The sequence below is a fragment of the Micromonas commoda genome, chromosome 3 (genome assembly GCF_000090985.2).
Source record: "Micromonas commoda chromosome 3, complete sequence".
NCBI classification, from domain to species: domain Eukaryota; kingdom Viridiplantae; phylum Chlorophyta; class Mamiellophyceae; order Mamiellales; family Mamiellaceae; genus Micromonas; species Micromonas commoda.
The window spans coordinates 1,585,162-1,601,083 of NC_013040.1; the positions used below are offsets into that span (position 1 = coordinate 1,585,162).

Genomic DNA, 15,922 nt, shown 5'->3' on the forward strand with positions numbered 1-15,922 from the left:
GTCGGAGGCGGCGCGCGCGTCGGGAGTCGCGCGTTTACGGAGCGGGGTCTACCCTCCTCGTCTCCTCTCTCAGCGGAGAGCGGAGAGTGTTGTTTTTTCCCGGTGCAGGGTCGCGCCGTCAGTCGCGCCGCTGCGATCGCCGCGCGCGTGCTTCCCCGCGTGTGCGTGCGCGGGTGCGTGGATCGAGTCTCGGAGATGCTTCCCCGATCACCCAACTCGACTTTCGCTGCGTCTCCCGCCCGCGTGTGCTTCCCAATGGCGAGACCTTTCCCGATCGCACGAAGTTGGGCGTGAAAGTGAATTCACGTTTCGGCCCGAAAGTTCCACCGCGCGAGCGTGTTACAACACTTTTTGTATGGAAAGGCAGTCTGACTTTGTCGTTTCCCACTCTCTCGCGACCCTCTCCGACAGCGAGAGCAGTCCGCGAAAAAAATCGGCCGGAATATCGAACCGGCGGGGGAGATGGGGAGTTTTCTGTATGACGCTCAGTCACGATTGTGCGCGCGCCAAAAAATCGACACTGATTTCCGACTCGTCGGGCCTTCTCGCTTTCGTGGGGCCTGAACCCTTTTACCATGAGAAATGGCCAGCATATCGCCACATCGTCGGGTTGAATGACCCCAGCTTTTCTCTCGGCCAATGATCTTGGTTTTTTAACCCAACGAAAGGACGGGAAAGGGCGAGTGCAAAAATTCGGCCCCGCCAAACACAGGACAGATGCGATGAGATTCGCGCTGATTCCGAATTGTGTCACACGAGCGGGCGACGGTTTGTTGACCGTGCGTTTCACCGAATCGATGAATGAGATTCGACCTCGTTCTGCCAGACAGTACTCTAGCACGGGAGAAATCAGTCGATTCAGAATCAGATGGACCAACACGGTGTTGAACGCACAAATACCGATTCTTTATGGTAATTAGATTCATCGAACTGTTTGTTGGTACGGTCGGTGTGTCACGACGAAAATTGGGATATTTTGAATTTCCCGCCAGGTTGGCACGGATATTAACCTTGCTGACATGGGAATGACGTAAGGTGAATCTCGCCGTGATTCGAGGGGGCGATATTTTTCACTGACCGAAAAGCGCCGGTGAAAAGTACTTTGCCCGATCGATTTCGGATGAGGCCATCGGTAAAAGCGCCGATCGAGTTCGTCGAAAGTGCGCGTGGCCTTCGGCGGGATCGCGTTCGGCGTTAACCCAACAATGACGGTTCTCGCCAGCCCCGCTGCCTTTCGAAAAGCGGTGCGTCGCTTCGCGAAAAACCGGGGGCTGTGATTCGTGGAGAGAGGGGTGATCAACCGACCGCGTCTTATCAGTGCACCTATCCGTCGCATCCACGGATAAAAAACGCTACCATCCGCGGCGCCGCGAGCGTCGACGGATAGTCGTCATTCCGACTGCGTTCCTCCCGACTGCCCGAGGGTGTTTCACCGGCGGACACACGGGACAAATAACGGACCGCGGCCTCTCCGGAGCGGAGCTCGGTGCGAGGCCATGCGGGCGGCGGCGATGCGCTGCTGCGCGTCGAAGCGCTCGACGAGCACGAGGAGCGAGGCGGGAGCCCCGGAAACGCCCCGCGCGTGTCCGGACGAGGGCGTCGCGGCGGCGATGCCCGCGGTGAAGGAGACGCATCTTCACCAATCGATTCGCGTCGTCGACTCCGATGACGAGCCCGCGGGGTGGCCGGGGACGGATCCGTGCACGTCCGACGACGGCGCCGCGCGGACGTCCACGAGCGCGTTCGCGGAGGGATGCGTCGCGGTCGACGCGCGGGAGGTGGCGCGTTCCATCGCCGCCGAGCTGCTCACGAAGCGCGCGCACGATCGGCGCGACGTCTTCAGCGTCCGGCGCTCGGGCACCGACGCGTCGTCCGCGCACGTCTCCTCCGACGACTTCGAGTTCGACCCGGAGGTCGGGACCGGCGCGGAGTCCGGCGGCGATACCGTCACCGAGCCGGACGAGACGACGTCGCTGCTCGAGAGCGTCTCGTGCCGCACGCATCGCACAGCAAGCACGAGAGAGTTTGGAGTCAACACCGATGGTGACGACGAACGTCGACGACGACGCGCGGTGACGCCCGCGACGGCGGTGCTGTTGACCGCGTGCGCCGTCGCCGGGTGCACGCTCTACGCCCTGGACCCGATGAACGTCGCGGGCGCTCTGGCCGGACACAGCTGGCGCGCACGAGCCGCCGACGCGGACCCTGACCTCGCCGTCGAGAGCGCGGAACCGACGGCGAAAGCGGCGAGGACGAAGACGGCGACGAGGACGAAGACGGCGGTGAGTCACCGGGCTGTGAGTCACCGGAGGGAGGAGAACGGGGGCGTGCGTCACGTCGTCCCTCGGGACCTGTTCGCGAAGGCACTCGCGAAGGCGCTCGACGAGAGGCGTTTAAGCGGAGACGCGCCGGACGATGACGAGCGGGCGACCAGTCACCGAGCGGGCGCGAGCCACCGGGCGACGACGAAGGAACGCGCGTCGAGGAGCGCACACGGTGTGGCCTCGCGCGCGTCGAAGAGGAGACCCGATACGACGCGCGAAAAAGACGCGGAGAAGACGTCGGGATCGGACGCGTCGGTCTCGCGCCTGGGTCACGTTCACCGCGCGACCAGTCACCGCGCGACCAGTCACCGCGCGACCAGTCACCACCGGGCGGCGGCGCGGGTCGTCGGCGCGTGCGCGGCGAACGTTCCGGCACGCGACGCGCGTCGCGGGCGCTTCCAGTTCGAGGACGCCTCGTGCGGCGGGACGAGACATCATCGCGATCGGCGCGAGGGGTGCGCTTCGGTCGGTTTGCCTCCCGGCGGCGATGATCGATCTTCTCTCGACGCGTCGTCTACGTCGGGGTGCAGGTTTTGCGTGTTGCACGGGTCGGCGCGCGAGGACGACGAGGACGGGTACGACGGCGACGACGACTACCTGCCGATGCTGGACCCGCTCGCGTGGAGCGTTCGGTACGAGGCGTGCCCGCGGGACGTGTGCGTCACGCGCGGGCTTCGCGCCGCGCTGTGCGACCCGGACTGATTGGAAAAGTATAACACTTACGTACAATTCTGAGAGTTGAAACGAGTCATCGATGAGACGAGTCATTCTTCCGCGTTCGTACGTACACGCGTGCGCGGAAGGGACTCACGCGCGGCTCTGCGTCATCGCTCCCAGCTTCGCCGCGCTCGGCTCGTTCTTCTTCCGGGCAAACTTATCGGACATCATCCGCTCGTCCGGGTACCTCGAGACCCTGCGAAATCTCATCGTCATCTTCGAAGGCGCCGTCTGCTCCCACGTCATGGACGCGTCCCCGAACTTGTCGAAGGCGTACGTGGAGACGGCGGATACGCGCTGATTGTCGCCGGCCTGGCCGATGCCCTCGTACGTCACCGTCCGTCGTCCCGACGCGTCGCTCGCGTGACCCGTCGCCTTGTACCGCATGAGGTGGAAGCTGTTTGGCCCGTGGGCGGTTTCCTGGTACGCGAGCCCGGAGTCGGACGTGACGCTCGTGCTGGCGACGTGCGTGCCGACGCACCAGCAACACGTGACGTCGACCTCGGCGTCCGACGTGTACGGCGCGTCGGATCCTCCCTTCGGCGCGTACGTGTTGAACCGCGCGTCGACGTCCACGGGAAAGCACGCGAACCATTGGCGCGTCGGACCGGTCTCCCACCGCCCGACGAACAACGGCCCGAGCTCCTCCATCTCTTCCTTCGTCGGCGGGGTGAGCGACTTCCTGACGGTGTCCCAACCCCCGTCGGCGCCTCCGCGCCCGGGGCGGCGCTCGAAATTCGGCGGGGGCTGGAGAGAGGCCATGCGTCCGAGGAAATGCCTCACGACACATTGACGCGCGAGAGGTCACGCAATAACTTTTATTCGGGCACAGTCAGCAGCGACGGAGGGTCCCGCGAGGTCGCGCGATGGTCACCCCGGCGTCCGCGGGAGGGACGCCACGCGAGCTGGCGCCATTCATCAAGCGCGCGGACGAGATCCAGGCGCACAACTCGCTCATGGCCTACTACTGTGAGTGCGCCCCCGCGAGATCTCATGCGTCGTCGTCGTCGACTTGCCCGCTCAATTCGCCACCCCCCACCCGCCGTCGCATCGCTCCACGCGGCGCCCTCCGCCGCCCCGAATTTCCCACCTCCGCCCCTGAACCCGCGTCCCTTCCTTCGCGAACGACCTTCCAGGTCGACTGCAGGCGGTCGAGCTGGGCATGGCCGCGCCGCCGGAGCGCCGCCCGCACCGCGTGCTCGCCAGTCTCATCGCCAATCTCGAGGCGACCAAGCCCAAGGCTGGGCTCGTCGACCCCGCCACGGACTTCGCCGTGTGCAGGCAGTTCGCGCTCTCGGTGTACGCGCGCGCGGACAGAAACGACGTAAACGCGTCGGGGACGTCGAACGCGCCGCCGACGCGGACGCAGGTCGAGGCGTTCAGCGCCGCGGGCACCTTCCTCGCGGCGCTCGATCAATCGTCGTTTGCCGGAATGTGCGACGACGACATTCGCGCGCGACGGGAGTACGCGGAGTGGCGCGCGTGGGACCTGGCGACGGCGATGCACGCGGGACGCCAACCGTCGCCCGTCAACGGACACGGCGGCGGTTCATCTCCGAAAGAAACCAGGGGGGGGATCGACGCGTTCACGCCGCCGCCGCCGGCCGCGCCGCGCTCGCCCCCCGCGCCCGAGCGGCCAGCTGTGTCCGTCGAGTCCCGATTCGAGTCCCTCGCCGTCGAGACGCCCCCGCACGCGGCCGTGCCGCGTTCGACCCCCGAGCCGCCTCCCTCCGCCGCGCCGTTGCCGCCGCGGCCGCCGCCCCCGCCCGGTCACCGCTCGCCCTCCATGGAACCCCCGTCGCCGCGGACGTCGGACCCTGACGGGAGCCGGTGGGAGCCGCAGTGGGGCAACGGGGGAGCGCCGCACCGCGAGGACGACGCGGTGCTGTACCGGGAGAGGGAGGGCGGATACAAGCTCGCGAGGGTCCTGAAGGTGGACACCAGCGTCGATCCGCCGGGGTACGTGGTGGAGGTGGACGGCGCGGAGCGCAGCACGGAGGCGGGGAGGCTGGCGCCCGCGCCCAAGCCGCGGCGGCGAAGCGACGGAGGCGGGGGCGGATTAACTCAAGGATTAACTCAATCGACGGGGGGCGGGAACGGGAGCGACAGCGACGGGTGCGTGGACGCGTCCGCCGCGTTCGCGCCGCCGTCGCGTTCGGGGTGCCGAGGGGGTGCCGAGGGGGTGCCGAGCGACGCGTACGTCCCGAGTAGGAGCGACATGGCGCTCGCGCACGAGTTCGCGATGGAGGCGGCGCAGTGTCTGGACCCGAGCCGCGGGGACCACGAGGGCGCTTTGGAGTTTTTGAGACGCGCGACGGACGCCCTGGAGCGACGGCGTTGAGGACGAGGGTTCAGGGTTAGGGTTAAACCGTCGGGATAATCGCGAGGCTGAGGGGTGAGACGCACGCGCGCGATGGTATCCTTCGTTTTCGTACTATAGCGTGTATTATTGAAGATGCAAGACCACTCGCCGTCCCCGCGATTTTACTGCTACAAGAAACCCCCCGCGTGTTCGAGAGGCAAAGAATGGAGAGAGAGCTCCGTCTCCCTCGCGCCAACCAGCCGACGGCGAGTCAACCAACCCGACTCGCGCGCCACGACGCGAGTCCCGAAACCCGATCCGCCAACCCGCGGAATCAGAGGTAAAAGTCCTTCTGCCTGGACTGGCCACCCACCTCCTTGAGCTTCTTGAGAATCTTGGAGAAGTACTCCTCCAGGTACTCCTCCAGACTCGTCGTCTCGGAAGCGTCCATGCCCAGGATCTCGTAGGTCTCCTCCATCGGGGCGTCGAACTTGACCCCGGACGCGAGTACCTCCGCGAACGCCAGCCTGTCCGACGCGGGAGCCGTCCACTGGAAGAACCTCGTGAGCGCCCGCGTCGCTTTCAGCACGAGGACGGGCACCTTGCTCACCTTGGCCTCCGCGCCGCCGAGCTTCTCGCAGAGCGCGATGACCTCTCGCACGGAGTAGCTCTTGGGCCCCGCGAGCGTCATGACCTTGTTGACGGCCTCGTCGCGCCTGCACGCCGCGAGCGTCATCTTGGCGACGTCCTGGGTGTCGAGGTAGGCGGTGCGAGTGTCGTCGTCGGTGCCCCACAGCGGCTGCTCCTCGAGCACCGGGACGGCGTAGCCGCTGATGAGGGGCTGCATGAAGCCGCACAGGCGGAGGACGGTGTAGTTCATGCCGGAGACTTTGAGGTACTCCTCGACCGCGGACTTCATCTTCATCAGCGGCACCTCCTGGTGCTGGTCGCACTTGTCGATGGAGTAGAACACGTAGCGCTGGATGCCCATGGACGCGGCGGTTTGGATGCACGCAACCTTGGCCTTCCAGTCGATGGCGTAGGTGTCCTCCTCCGGGCGCGCGGTGGAGGCGTCGACGACGGTGTGGATGCCGACGAAGGCGGCGGGGAGGGTCTCAGGCTTGGTGAGATCGCCGGAGACGGTGGTGGCGCCCCAATCGCGGAGGAAATCCGCGGGGTTCTGCCTGGGGCGCACGAGGCAGCGAACGTCGTAGCCCTCGTCGAGCGCGCGCCTGACCACCTGACGGCCGAGGGTTCCCGTCGCTCCGATGACGAGCATGGACGTCTTGCGCACGGGGGTGCCGCCGGTGGCGACCGCGGAAGGGGCCTCGGCGTCCTCCGCGACGCATCGCAGGGGCGCGCGCGCGCGGGAGGCGCGACGCGAGGCGCGGGTCGCGACGGGCGCGGCGTGGGCGCTCCGCGCGGAGAGGGTGGCACCGGTGGCGGCCATTTTGTTTCCGATCGAGAGAGCGCGCGCGCGGCTCTCCGGTCCTTACGACGTGTGGGCGAGGCGCGGTGTCCGGAAGACTCCGAGTGGGCGGTTCGGACTCTTCGCGAGGAGTTCCGAGGGGGCGGGGCGACCTGGGGCGGACGCTCGAGCCGGGGCGCGTGAGTGACCGCCACCGCCCGTCGATTGGTTGAAGATAGAGAAAACTGGAAAAAGCAGGCCTCAAGATGCTCGCGTGGAGCGTCCGTCGACGTGGCTCGTCCTCGTGCCGTCTGAGGTTTCGTGTGTGTGGCGACCAGTCTGATTTTCGACCTCGGTTTCGCCGCGAACCGGGAATCCCCAGTCTAACACTCCGGACTCTCGACCGGCGATTGGTCTGCGGACCGAAAATCGGTCCTTCGCGGACCTTGCGGACCTCGCGGACCGAGTGATGAAAGGAAGCCCAGGGAAGAGTTGAGACTTTTTGAAGGCACCGCCGGGGACTTTATCTCGTCGCATTTGGCGGCGACGGCCACTGCGCGCGCGTCCGTGTGTCGTCGATACCTCGGTGCGTATCGACGTCGCGCGCGAACATGCGCTCGGTGTCACCCGCGACCATGACGCGCTCGGTGTCGAGCGCGCGCCTCGGGTCGACCACCTCGTCGACGACGCCGCGCCGGGCGACGGATGCGCGGCGTCGCCCGGCGCCGCTCCGCCAGCCTCTGAGGGTCACTTCCGTCGCGTCGGAGGAGCGACCGGCGCCCGCGACCGAACGCCGCGACCGAACGCCGCCGCGACGTCCCGACGCCTACGCGCCACCCGCCGTGACCCTGACGCGCGGCCAACTCGTGCGCAAGGACGTCGTCACGCGCACCACGGGCGTGCGCCTGGGCACCGCGACGAACCTGTGGGTGGACGTGGACGAGTGGGAGGTTGTCGCGCTCGACGTGCGGCCGTACGTGCGCGGCGCGCTGCTCAACGGCGTCGGCGGCGGCGCCGTCGACCACGTTCTCATGTCTTCGCTGCGCCAGGTGGGTGACGTCATCCTCGTGCACGACGAATCCGCCGTGGAGCGAAGGTGGAGCTCGTACGGCCTGAGCACCGTCGTGGGATGCGACGTCGTCACCGAACGCGGCACGTACATCGGGCGGGTGCGGGATTACGAGTTCGACCCGGACGACGGCTTGGTCCAACGAATCGTCGTGGACGCCCTCGGGCTGCCCATCGTCCCCGAGGGCGTCGTCAGCACCTACGCGGTGGACGTCGGCGAGATCCTCAGCGTGGGCATGGACAGGATAATCTTGGCCGAGGGCGCGGAGTCGCGCGTGGAGCAGCTCAGCGCCAGCCTGCTCCAGAGGCTGCAGCTCACCGCGCCGCCGTGGGAGGACGACCTCGCGACGTACGCGGACTACTACGAGGCGGACGTGCGCGCGAGGCAGCAGGCGGAGTGGGAGCGGCAGCAGGCGTGGGCGCAGCAGGGGTATCAGCAGCGGGGGTATCAGCAGCAGCAGGCGAGGTATAACCCGACTCGGGGGACCTACTCCGAGGACTACTACGCCGCGCCGCCGCCGGCGGCGGCGGGGATACCGCTGGTGCGCCCCAATCAGCCGTACGAGCGACGTGACGCGGACGGCGGCTACGGCGACCGACCTCCCGCGGCCGCCGCCCGCCAGGGAGAGCGCCAGGGGCGAGCCATCGGCGACTGGATGGTCCGGGACGAGCGGGATCTCGAGTACGAGTACGAGTACGCCGACGGCGGGTACGCTTCGGAGACGAACGGACGCGTGCAGCGCGGCGGGGATACGAACCGTCGGGTGGAATCGCCCCCGCCCCCGCCCGCGGACGCGTGGGCGCGAGCCGCGCCGGAGCGAGACGACGGATCCGGGGCGAAGAAATCGCGGGGAGGAACAACAAACGGGGACGCCCCGCAGTCCCCGGGCAGGAAGGGCTTCGACGCCGACGAGGACATGTTGTAAAAAGATACCCACCTAAGATTCTATTCTCTCATCCATCGTCACGTCGCGTCGCGTGCGCTCCGCTGGTGTGAATCAAGCGACGGACCTCGCGGAGGAGGAGCCGAGCCTCGAGAGCCGCGGATTGACGTACTCGTCGTTTTCGTCTGATTCGTTCCCCGCTTTCAAATCCGCCTTCGTCTTCGTCGTCGCCGCCCCTCCCAACCCGCGTCGCATCTGCCGCGGGTTCACGTACTCCAAGTCGTACGCGTCGTCCACGTTGGAGAGATCGCCCATGTCCCACAGCGGCGTCCGCCGCGTCGCCGTCGGGAGCGTCCCCGGAGCGACTAAGTACGGATCCGTACCTTCCAAACTCTCGCGTTGGATCGACCCGTGAATGACATTCTCACGCGCCGCCTTTCGCGCGCCAGCCCCGGCGTCGAACGCGCGCAGGTCCCGCGCCGCCGCCGCCGCATCCGCGTCGAGCTCCGCGAGCGAGCGGCGCCCGCGAGCCGCGGCGGCGGCGGATACCGTCTCCCCCCCGCCCGAGAAGAAGTCGTCGTCGGCGGCGGCTCGGCGGAGCGTTCGCTCGAGCTCGCGCGCCCGCGACTCGGCTTCCGACGGTTCAGACGTTTGTAACGGTTTGTAACGGTCGTCGTCCGCGAGGCGCCTCGCGTGCGCGTCGGTGACGCGGACGAGCTTGTCCATGGCGTCGTCGAGGGACGGCGCGACGTACCTCGGCTCGTACGGCGCCCGTTCGCGGTGTACGCCCCACGGCACCGAGTGGGGATATTTCTCATAATACTCCGCGGACGACGCGACGGGCGGCTTTCCGAGGAGCGCGCGCAGCGGGCGGTACTCCCACGGCGCGACTCCTCCCGCGTCGTCGCGTGTCGCGTCCCTCGAGAGCCCGGGCGGCGCGTCTGGGTCCTCCGGGGGCTCGGCCATCTCCTTGACCGCGGCCCAGCGAACGTCGTCGTCGTCGTCGATTATGCGCGCAAGGGGCGGCGGCGCGGGGGGCGGGAACGCCCCCGGGTCGCCCGCGCCGCGGACGACCAGCGCGCCGCGACCCATGCCCGGTATCTTCCCGGAAAGATCGCACGCGTCCACCAACGAGGCGTGCATAGTCCTGAGCGCGGACCACCTGTCACCGCCCGATTGGCCCGATTTTTTTCCGCGCGGGTCCTCGAGCTCGAGCTCGAAATGCGCGACGAAGCATTTTCCGAACCGATCGGCGTCGGCGGGCGTCTGGCCGTCCCTCGAGCCGGTCGTCACCACGTCCTCCGGCGGGATGCCCTCGCTGATCCCCACGATCCGAACCCGATCGTCGTCGTCGTCGTCTTCTTCTTTCCCGCCGGTCATCGCCAACGCGTCGCCGGCTGATTGTCCCCGTCTGAGCGTCACGCCGGCGGCTTCCGCGACGGCGACGCGGATGGCCGCCGTCACCGTCCGCACCGCCTTTCGGCTCACCCTCGGGCCCGCGACGGTGTCGTACGGTACATCGACGAACGCGTACGAACCCGCGAGGACGACGCGCCGATCGCGGACGTCATCCTCAAAGTCGGCCCACAGATCGGCGGCGTTCGAGGCGGATCGTCGCGACCGAGGGGAGAGGCGCGCGCGCCGGTTGGCGTCGACGCGGACCATGTCGACGCGCGCCCTGATCAGGCGTATCCTAGCCTCGGACTCGGTCTCGGCGGCCGCGGTCGGTTCCTCGATCTCGGCCGCAGGCTCGGTCGGTTCCTCGATCTCGGTCGTGGCCGCGGACTCGGTCGGTTCCTCGCTCCGGTCTCGCGTCTCCCCGGCGTCGGCGGCGGTGGGGGATGACGATTCGTCGGTCGCTTCCCGTTCGACGGACGTGTCTTCCGGCGCGTCCACGCCGCGGACGACCGCGCGGGGCGGCGTCGGCGCGGCGACGGGCTCAGGTGGTTCGACGGTCGATCCCCGTCGGTCGCGATCCGGGAGAAGGTGCGAGAACCACTTCTCGTCGTCGTCCTCGGCGTGGCCCTCGCGTGCGTGGCCCTCGCGTGCGTGGCCCTCGACCTCCCTATTCTCCGCGCCCGCGCCCGACTCGGAGTCCGTTCCCGCGAACGGGGAAGCTTCGGAGGGGGGCGGTGACTCACCGCCCGGTGACTCACCGGGACCCTCGCGTGAAACCTCGCGTGAAACCGCCACCAGCCCCGCCGACCCCTCCCTCTCCGGAGACGTTTCCGGGGTCACCGGCGGCCCCACGTCGAACCCAGCCTCCGCCGCGAACTCGTCCGCCGCGAACATCGTGCACGGGGCGATACGCGGCGGGGACCGGCGCGGGCTATCCGCGGGAGCCGCGTCGTCGTCGTCGGACACGGCTTTGTCCGCCGCGTCGCCGACGATACTTCCGACGACGCGCGTGCCCTTGCGCTTGTTGGCCTCGGCGAGCGCCCACAGCCGGGCCGCCGCGGCGGAAACGACGTCGCGTTGCCTCCTCTCGCCTTCCGAATCGTCCGAGGCGTCGTCGTCGTCGTCGTCGATTGGTATCGCCACGGACACCCGCATCTTCTCCTCCTTCCACCGCCGCTCCTTCTCCTCGTGGTACTCCCGCTCCTTCCGCGCCCACGTTCCCTCTCTCGTCGGGGGTTTGACCGTCTGGGGCGACGGGACGATCGTCTGGATGTTGAACCGCCCCTTCACGAGGAGATCCTCGTCCGCCTTGAGCGCCGCCTTATCGCGCATGCGTCGCGCGCGAGCGCGCAGCGCCTCGTGTACCCGGCGCGTCTTCTCCCGCCTCGCCTCCTCCATGAGAAGCTCGCGTTCCGGGTCCTCCAAACGAACCGACGCGTCGCCTGCACTGGTGACGACGGGCGCGCCCGCGACGAGCTTCGGGACGGTCCGTCGCGAGCCGTGCCGATCGATCCATCTCTCCGCGGGCGAGCGCGGTATCGAACCAGAAACCTTCGGGTCCCCGTCGGCGCGAGCCAGCTCGGCGGATGCGAACCCGTCCGCCGGCGGCAGACCCAGCGTCGCGATGCGCCGCCGGGCGACGGCGGGAGGCTCGTCCGTCGGACGAAACGGCTCATCCGTCGGAAGAAACGGCTCATCCGTCGTTTCCGTTCGGCCGGCGCCCTTGGGTCTGTTCGCCTCAATCGCGGCGGCGGCTCGCGCGGCGAGGTCGTCGACGCGGCCCAAAACTTGGCCCCCGCTGAGCAGCGCGGCGAGCGTCCCGTCGTCGGGAAGCTCGAACGAATCGTCGTCCGAAGGTCCGGGGTTCGATACCGCGCGGGGGTTGTTTTTGCCGCCGCGAAGAGTTCGCACGCGAAGCCTGGCGTGCGCCTCTCGAACGCGTCGCTCGCGGCGGGACACCGCCGCTTCAAACGTTATCCTGGCGTCGTCGTTTTTTTCGCCTCCGTCGTCGTCGTCGTCGTTCCGCGGGTCCGTGCTCGATCGATCGGCGAGCGGGGCTGGGATCAGGTTCAGGTTCGACCGAGCCGCTTCCTCTTTCGGCGCCGCGTTCGCCGCTTTCGCCGGGGATCGATCCGGGGACCCTCGAACGTCGTCCCGCAGACCCGACTCTGCGACCCACTCGGCGATCGTTCGAGCCCTTCGGCCGCCGGGCCTCGCCGCGTGGAACGCGGCTGGTTCGACGGCGTGCGACCACCCGCCGACTCCTTCGCCGCCGCCGCCACGCGTCGATGCGTACGTCGGATCGACCCGCGCCGAGTCCCCGCGCCGCTCGGTCCTGGACGCCGCGCGATCTTCTTCCGCGGGTTCCGCCGCCATCTTGCGCAAAGATTCCCGGAGCGGGATGGTGACTCCGTCCATTCCCGCGTCGTGGTCGACGACGCCGCCGCCGTCGCCGCCTCGGGGCTTGGGGTGCGGCGGGACGTGCACCGCGTCCACCTCCACCGCGCCGGCGCCGCCGTTCGTTTCTTTTTCGTCGTCGTCGTCGCGATCAATCTCGCGGCGAGCGACTGCGCGCGCGAACATGTCCGTCAACGCCGCCTTCGTCGCCTCACCCGCCGCTCTCCTCCTTCGTCGCCTCCTCTTCTCTTTCGCTGGCTCGTCCCCTTTGACGATCGCCGCGAGCGCCATCTTCCACTTATTCACCGGCTTTGGAGCCTCGACGTTCGCCGCCGACGCCTCGTTCTCGCCCGGCCGTTCCGAGACGACATCGAGCGGTGACTCACCGGGTGGCGGCGACTCGGCGCGAACGGGGGGAGGCGGCGCCCGCACGGGTCGCATCGGCGACGACTTTTTCGTCGGCGACTTTTTCGTAGCCTTCGCCCTCGCCCCCGGCTCGTCCTCGTCCCCCGCCTCTCCTTCCGTTTCCTTCCTCGCGACGTCGCGAGCGTCGTCGTCGTCGTCGCCGTAGTCCCCAAAGTCCATCCCTTTGCTGGCCCATTTCTCGAGCTTCGCGCGCGCCGCCGCGCGCTCCGCCTCGCGCGCCTCCCTCCGTTTCCTCTCCCGGTCCTCCCGCTCGCGTTCCTCTCGTTCTTCGGCGGTGAGTAAACGGTCCGCGTCCTCGTCCTCGATGTCCACGTCGGCCCAGAAGTTATCGTCGTCCCCCCTCCCCTGCTCCCCGACGCCGCGGTGGTCGGGCGGTGACTGGTCGGGCGGTGACTGGTCGGCGTCGAGCTCGCCACCGTACGCGTCGGCCGGGTCCCCGCGCAGCCTCGCCTCCTCCGCGAGGTACCGCCGCAGCCCGCCGTCGCGGCCCAGGATGTCCTCCAGCCGTTGGCGGTCCAGAGCGAGAGCCCTCTCCTCCTCCTCCGCGGCGTCCACTTCAGCGCGTTTATTGAACTCCGCTGCTGTTATCTCCCCGGCGACTCGAGCCGCCTCCGCCACCGCCGCCTCCGCGTCGTCGTTGAACCTGCGCAGCGCGTCCGCGAGGACTTCCTCTTCGCTTATGGGTCCGGTGGCGTTTACGAGCAGGTCGCCCATCGCGGCGCGAGCGGCGGCGGCGGCGGCGTCCTCGACCGTCTCGAGGCAACGCCTCGCGCCCTCCGCGTCGAGTTGGAAATCGTGGCGTTCCATCAGCGATCGCACGAACGTGTCGCGAGCCTTCGCGTCGAGTTCAACCTCGGCGGGTCCCGCCTCCACCTCGACGTCGAGCGCGATGGCCCGCCGCATCGCCCGTTCGGCAAAGTCGGCGACGTCGGGCGCCTCCGGCGAGCTCGAACATCTCTCGGAGACTGTTGAAGCGTTGAAGCGATCAATCGGGAGCATTCGTGTCCTCGCGCCCGGGGCGCCGCGAGCGACGACGTCGGCTCCGGCGACGGCCCACGACTCGTCCTGCGCGCGCGCGACTCCCTCCACCGCGGTGGCGCCGATCGTCGCCGGGGGCGCGTCGATGGATCCCGCGTCGGACGATCGATTATCGCGCGTCTTCGCCTGCGCGGGGTGGCCAACCTGCCAGGGGTACAAGTCGGGGCCGTCGCGCAGCCGACGATCGAGCGCAGCCTCCGCGCCGTCCTCCTCCTCCTCCTCCTCCTCATCGTCATCATCGTCCTCGTCCCCGTCGTCCTTTTTCATCTTCTTCTTCGACCCCGTCCTCGTCATCCGTCCGCCGAGCGTCGCGTGCAATAAACGCAGGCGATCCGCGCGTGGCATCGCCCTGAGCTCCGCGGCGGCGGCGTCCGCGGCGGCATCCTCGGCGTTCCACCGCGCCGGATCGTTCGCGAGCCCCCGGCGCGCGGCCTTCTCCGCCCGCCTCGGCTCCCACCCCGGGGCGCACAGAAAGCACACGTCGACGATATCTTCCCCGCCCGCCGACGAGCCTAAAGTTCGCCGCACCGGGAACGGCGCCGTTTTACTCAGCGGGAACCGATCGCCGCAATCCGCGCACCGCACCACGGACGCCGCCCTCTTCACCTCCATCTTCTCCCAGCACTCGGCGCAGTACACCTTCCGGCGCACGGACCCTCCCCTCGCGATCACGGAAGATGGAGCTCCAGAACTTCTTCCAGACATTTCCAGACGCGAGGAAGGAGCGACCCGTTCGGACACCGCGACGTGCGGCGCGCGTCGCCATTGGTTTCGATCGGTTCCCACCACGTGCGGACACCTGACGGCCTCAGGGTCCGCCAGCACCGCCTCGACCTGTTCTTTGATCTTCGTGAACGTCACCCAGACGTCGTCCCTCCTTCGAAGCGTCCCGCGGAGGTGCGAGAGGTCGCGCCGGTTGCCGTCGTATACGTTGAATTTGTCGTCGCCGGAGTTTGACGGAGCGATCGCATCCGTCGCGACGCCGCCGACACCGGCGGTTCCCCCCGCCGCTCGGACGAACGCCGCCGTTTCCGCGACGTTGGCCTTAGCTGCTCGCGTCCTCGCCGCCGCCGCCGCGGTTTCGCCGACGGTCCTTCCCGGAACGCCGCGGTGCGCGAGATGGTTGGTCACGGATTCCAACAAAGCTCGTTCGTCATCCGATGGGGTCAGGGATGGGGTCCGAGTGTCGTGTTCCTCGTCGTGGCGCCTGGCGCGCTCTTCCGCGTCCGCCCGGTGCCTGAGTAAGCGCCCGTACGCCCGGCGCGCGGCGGGTTCCTCCGGGTAGAAACCCGCCGGGTCGTTGAGCACGGAGCGGTCGTCCCTCTCGGAGGCGTCGCTCTCTCCTCCTCGCGATGCGTCGTCGTCATCGCGTCTTCGCGCGCGCGCGCCGCGGACCGCCGCGCGCTCGAACAAGGCCGGGTCGAGTTCGTGCTCCTCGGCGGTGCGACCACGCGTCGCGAGGCGCGCGTCCGTGGGGTTCGGACCGTGCGGCGGCGAGCCAACCTGCGGGGGACGGGTGTGGGTTGGGGGGATCTCAGAGTGGGCACTTTTCGTCGGTTCCGACGATGGGCCGCCGCGACGGGCGGCGCGCGTGGATCGGAAGGGAAGGCGAGGGGACTCGAGGGGCTCACCCACGGCGAGAGGTGGCGGCGTCGCGCGGGTGGCGGCATGGTCGGAGCGCCCCGCGCCTCCGCACCACGCGACCGCCCGCGACCGCTGTGTCCGGGAACCACAACCGTTGGGAGAAGAACGGTCAGTCGAGCCCGGTCTCACCGTCTCGGGACTTGGCAGCTTGGTGCTTGATTGGATCTCTCAAACCACGGCGCCGACCCGTCTGAACCAGGAATAAACTATCGAATAAACGGTCGCAAGCGCACTTTCTCATCCGAGTCAGACGGGCTGGGGATGGAATTCCGCGCCGGGGTGCCCATGGGCAAACAGTCTGAAATGGGCCTGGGAA

At 68.4% G+C, this 15,922-nt stretch overlaps 6 protein-coding genes across 6 annotated transcripts; 3 read left to right on the forward strand and 3 right to left on the reverse strand.

Annotated features, from left to right (window-relative positions):
• Nucleotides 1–1,496: 1,496 nt before the first annotated feature.
• Nucleotides 1,497–3,026, forward strand: MICPUN_113757 (predicted protein; the record flags this gene model as incomplete). The annotated part of the gene is made up of 1 exon (XM_002500680.1): nucleotides 1,497–3,026. The coding sequence occupies one exon, from the start codon at nucleotides 1,497–1,499 to the stop codon at nucleotides 3,024–3,026; it is 1,530 nt and encodes a 509-aa protein (XP_002500726.1).
• Nucleotides 3,027–3,131: 105 nt separating this feature from the next.
• MICPUN_57390 (predicted protein) lies at nucleotides 3,132–3,803 on the reverse strand (the record flags this gene model as incomplete). The annotated part of the gene is made up of 1 exon (XM_002501112.1): nucleotides 3,132–3,803. The coding sequence occupies one exon, from the start codon at nucleotides 3,801–3,803 to the stop codon at nucleotides 3,132–3,134; it is 672 nt and encodes a 223-aa protein (XP_002501158.1).
• A 104-nt stretch (nucleotides 3,804–3,907) lies between these two features.
• Nucleotides 3,908–5,382, forward strand: MICPUN_57391 (hypothetical protein; the record flags this gene model as incomplete). The annotated part of the gene is made up of 2 exons (XM_002500681.1): nucleotides 3,908–4,010; nucleotides 4,178–5,382. The coding sequence occupies 2 exons, from the start codon at nucleotides 3,908–3,910 to the stop codon at nucleotides 5,380–5,382; spliced, it is 1,308 nt and encodes a 435-aa protein (XP_002500727.1).
• A 295-nt stretch (nucleotides 5,383–5,677) lies between these two features.
• MICPUN_97210 (predicted protein) lies at nucleotides 5,678–6,622 on the reverse strand (the record flags this gene model as incomplete). Its single annotated transcript, XM_002501113.1, has 1 exon — nucleotides 5,678–6,622. The coding sequence occupies one exon, from the start codon at nucleotides 6,620–6,622 to the stop codon at nucleotides 5,678–5,680; it is 945 nt and encodes a 314-aa protein (XP_002501159.1).
• Nucleotides 6,623–7,333: 711 nt separating this feature from the next.
• MICPUN_57393 (dehydrogenase) lies at nucleotides 7,334–8,745 on the forward strand (the record flags this gene model as incomplete). The annotated part of the gene is made up of 1 exon (XM_002500682.1): nucleotides 7,334–8,745. Exon 1 carries the CDS (start codon nucleotides 7,387–7,389, stop codon nucleotides 8,743–8,745), a length of 1,359 nt encoding a protein of 452 aa, XP_002500728.1. The 5' UTR covers nucleotides 7,334–7,386.
• A 72-nt stretch (nucleotides 8,746–8,817) lies between these two features.
• MICPUN_57394 (predicted protein) lies at nucleotides 8,818–15,893 on the reverse strand (the record flags this gene model as incomplete). Its single annotated transcript, XM_002501114.1, has 2 exons — nucleotides 8,818–15,771; nucleotides 15,840–15,893. 2 exons carry the CDS (start codon nucleotides 15,891–15,893, stop codon nucleotides 8,818–8,820), a joined length of 7,008 nt encoding a protein of 2,335 aa, XP_002501160.1.
• Between the last annotated feature and the right edge of the window lie 29 nt (nucleotides 15,894–15,922).